General features: G+C 32.3%; 1 protein-coding gene across 1 annotated transcript in view; it reads right to left on the reverse strand.

Annotated features, from left to right (window-relative positions):
* The window catches only part of LOC117100153 (fibrillin-1-like), a 4155-nt gene extending 447 nt beyond the window's left edge, over nucleotides 1-3708 (reverse strand). The window contains exons 1-5 of the mRNA XM_033239726.1: nucleotides 3591-3708; nucleotides 2460-2579; nucleotides 2026-2151; nucleotides 1610-1726; nucleotides 860-979 (exon numbers count right to left, since the gene is read on the reverse strand). Of these exons, the coding sequence (XP_033095617.1) occupies nucleotides 860-979; nucleotides 1610-1726; nucleotides 2026-2151; nucleotides 2460-2579; nucleotides 3591-3639 (532 nt within the window). The 5' untranslated portion in view covers nucleotides 3640-3708. The remainder of the gene's footprint in view (nucleotides 1-859; nucleotides 980-1609; nucleotides 1727-2025; nucleotides 2152-2459; nucleotides 2580-3590) is intronic.
* Nucleotides 3709-4222: the final 514 nt, after the last annotated feature.

Genomic DNA, 4222 nt, shown 5'->3' on the forward strand with positions numbered 1-4222 from the left:
TTTTTTTTTTTTTTTTTTTTTTTTTTTTTTTTTTTTTTTTTTTTTTTGCCTATTGTGCATGTTACGCAGTAAACTCTTTGGAAAAGAGCAGGGAATTGTTCCCGGTGGACCACCATCACCAACAGGAGTACCCGACAGCCTTCCAACTTTCAAGGGTTACCTCTGATTAAGATTTTTTTTTTGAACCTATAATTTATTTTAAATTCTTTAATGTAATTATTTAAAAAATGCATATCATTCTAACAAATTCACACCACTCCTCTATCGTGAAAAGGCACCCACTCACCACTCTCACTATTATCGCTCACACTACTTTTGCTCATCTCCTACTAAGCCTGCACACATTGTTTCACCTCCCCACCTTTCATACTTATAGACACAATTACATTAAGAACACACATTTTGTATTATCAACATCACTCACACAATGTTTCCAAAGAATAGAGAACTGCAGGACGTCCAACTCTAGTGGTTTCATTGGACCGCAATCATATCTCAGAAAGTAGTACCACAAACAAGGGGGCACGGGGGAACTGCCCCTCCCCCCCCCCGTTTTGCCACTAAATTTTAACATTTTCAAGGCATATATTGAAATTAGCGCTCTCAGTTATCTATTCTCAATATGTTGTGCCCCTCCCCCATTTAAAAAATTCTTGATATCCGCCCCTGAATTAGAGGGCGTCATTCAAAAGAAAGAAAAGGCTTTCGTTCCGTAAAAGTGCTGTGTCGAGTTTTAAAACCCTATTCGAACTCTAATAGGGTGCCCCTATTTCGTGGTAGTACTTAATTAACGTTTTACTGTGTGCATACAAAATCAAAGCAGTTGGATTTCTTACAATTCTATACTCTTTGGTGTTACCTTCACATTCTGTTCCATTTATTGTATACCCAGCCTTGCATTCACATTCAAAGCCTCCGGGAAAATTTTTGCAAAGTTCGTTACTATCGCATCTTTCGGCCGAAACACATTCGTTGAAATCTTTAAAAAATAATTATAAAAACTAGGCATATTGGTATTTACGTATTGATTGTTGTGACGAATCATATTTTCTGGAATTAAATATATTGGCGACACCACAAATAGTTTGGGTTTCAAAACTATACAGATTTAGACAGCTGAGCTGTTGCATCGATTCTTGTATTCAACATTATGAACAGTGGCACCTCACAAGGTTATTTACAAGTTTGAATTAAAAATTAATATTATTGATACAGAAAACATACAGCTCAAAACGATTTTAAACATAGACCTATGTACTGATAGGCATTGTTATATTATTGTTTATAATAATATTTATTATGCATTAACAACAATGTAATTACTTCTAGCATAAACTCTTAGGAATGTTAGTTTTACTATGTTCGAATATTAGCAAAATAACACTGTACAAAATGGTAGGCCTAGAAAAACATAGTGTAACTTAAAGCCCATCACACACTGCGCCAATATTGTTATCACCCAACTGATACAAGTTTGACGTTTTCAAACACCATCTGCTCAGCCTGCCTTCACCAATCAGCAGACAGCATCGCGACGCCAAGTGCTCACACGGAAGGAATATAGATTTGTTGGCCGACTGCCGTACTATGATGCCAGGATTTAGTATACCTTCGCATTCCCCTTCATTTAGTATATATCCGTCAACGCATCGACAAGTGTAGGATCCAATTGTATTGTTGCATTTACTGTTATTAGAACACGGCTGATTGGCACATTCGTTGATGTCTAAACGAAAAAATAAGACTGGTATAAATTATCAAAATTATAATCTGTCAAATCTGTCAGTATAGACAAAGTTTACTTAAATTTTTTGAAGTAGAGCATTATCCGAAGCCCAACATACATGCAAAAAAACAGGATTTGTTTAGTCAGATGTCTTACCTGTCTCTATTTTACACAATTATAAGTCATTGTTATTTTTATTTTATAAAGTTAATTAAGCTCCTAAAATGATTATATTAATAAAATATATTAGGTTACACTTACTGTGATGTATTTTAAGATGTGACTTTATAATCTCTTACCTTCACATACGTAACCAGTCCCGTTGTATCCTATCGAACATGAGCAGTTAAATCCGCCATCAATGTTAACACAATTTGCATCTCCTGAACAATTATTTGTATCGTCAGATAGACATTCATTAATATCTGAAAAAATCACAATAATAGCATTATAGTATAATAATAATAATAATAATAATAATAATAATAATAATAATAATAATAATAATAATAATAATAATAATAATAATAATATTAATAATAATAATAATAATATTTTATCATTTAAAATAATTATAATAAGGTTTTTGCCTCTGGTTCCTTCATCTTCGAAATCGTCAGAGCCTCTGTTGATATATAGCCTACGTTTTGGAAAATATTGGCGCCACCATTTGCTTCAATCACCTACTAACAGTTTGTAATAGTATAAATGATTTTTCAATTTATGAACATACCAGTGCAATTTCTAAAATTGGCGTCAAGCTTATAGCCTTTTGAACAACTGCAATTGTAGCCACCGAACGTATTTATACATTCCATTTCGCATGAATTATTCCCATCGCATTCGTTGATATCTGAGAAATAGCAAAATCCATTAAAATCAGGTTATTAGTAATTATACCATAACAATCTCTAAGAAAGTACATAATTGATAAGTGTCTATAAATATAAATCAAGTGTCTACTTTGGGCTGCGTGTGTTTCAGTGCGTAATTTTACTATAATACAGTTCAAATTTTGGTACCTGATAAAATGATGTGGTCTATGGGTTTGGTCTCCAACAGACGTTTAAACGGACCGTGGTGAATAAATGGAGACCACGGCTAAATGAAATCCAGAGCTAAAACTGTTTTTTTTTTTAAACTGAATAAGTAGAAAAAAATTTAAACTGAAGGTGTCTAAATGGACACCACGGCTAATTTCAATTTCCGTTATTTGATACAAGTGCCATCAAAGGCCAATATCCGTGCAAACACAAACAAAACAAAGCAATACAATTGTAAATATGCATCACAGGATAGGGACGTTACCCCACTAAGGTCCAAATGACCTGTACACTGCAATCCTAATGAAACTATGCATCACAGGGTAGGGGAGTTACTGCACTAAGGTCCTAATGACACACATACCACAACCCTAATCGAACAATGCATCTCGGAGTTAGGGACGTTATTCAACGAAGGCCCTAAAAACCTGTATACCCCAACCATAATCGAAATATGTGTCACGGGGTATGAGAGTTACTCCAATGAGGTACTAATGACCCGCATAACCCAATAAATGGTCTCCAAGACACAGCTAATTAGAGTGCACTCAAATAAGAAAATTAAACTCCAAGTGTTCCCTGTACCAATCCATACACACTTACTCCAACGGTTTCAATAAATTAGCAAACGCAATAATCAGGCCATCAATGATATTTTGCATAATTTATTGATTGCCTTAGATAATACTAGTTGTCTGTACTGTAGTCACTGTTATTATTGAGAAAACTAAAATGAGGCCTAACGTTACATTTTCTTACATTCATAGTACATAGCATACATAAATTTACTTCCAAATTTAAAGCTATACGTATTTACCTACCTATACATGTATTATTGACAAAGGCAAAACCGTTGTTACACGAACACATGTAATTTCCATCTAAAACGTAACATATTCCAGGGCCACAAATAGTTTCATTCTTGCATGTTGCATTTCCTGAAACTGAGAATAAGGGAATGTGTTGTAATCAATTATTAAAATCAGAGACACATTGGTGTCTGAACAAAAATTTATAGATTGGAAGATGAGCTTAAAACACTAACATTAATAATAATAATAATAATAATAATAATAATAATAATAATAATAATAATAATAATAATAATAATAATAATAATATAATTATATATAAATGTTGTAATAATTACAGTAACAGTAGAATATAATACTCATATAATTATTAGATATATTTAAAATTTCTGTTAATAATCCCACTAAAAAATGTGCATAAGTTAAATATAAAATATTGTATACATACCTATATATAATATTATATATATATGTGTGTGTGTGTGTGTGTGTGGCTGTGTGTGTGTGGGTGTTTGCGTGTGTATGTATATATATATATATATATATATATATATATATATATGTGTGTGTATGTGTATGTGTGTATGTAGGTGTGTGTATATATATATATATATATATATATATATATATATATATTATGA

The sequence above is a fragment of the Anneissia japonica genome, unplaced genomic scaffold, assembly GCF_011630105.1.
Source record: "Anneissia japonica isolate Jap-2015-1 unplaced genomic scaffold, ASM1163010v1 scaffold287961_len116307_cov110, whole genome shotgun sequence".
NCBI classification, from domain to species: Eukaryota; Metazoa; Echinodermata; class Crinoidea; order Comatulida; family Comatulidae; genus Anneissia; species Anneissia japonica.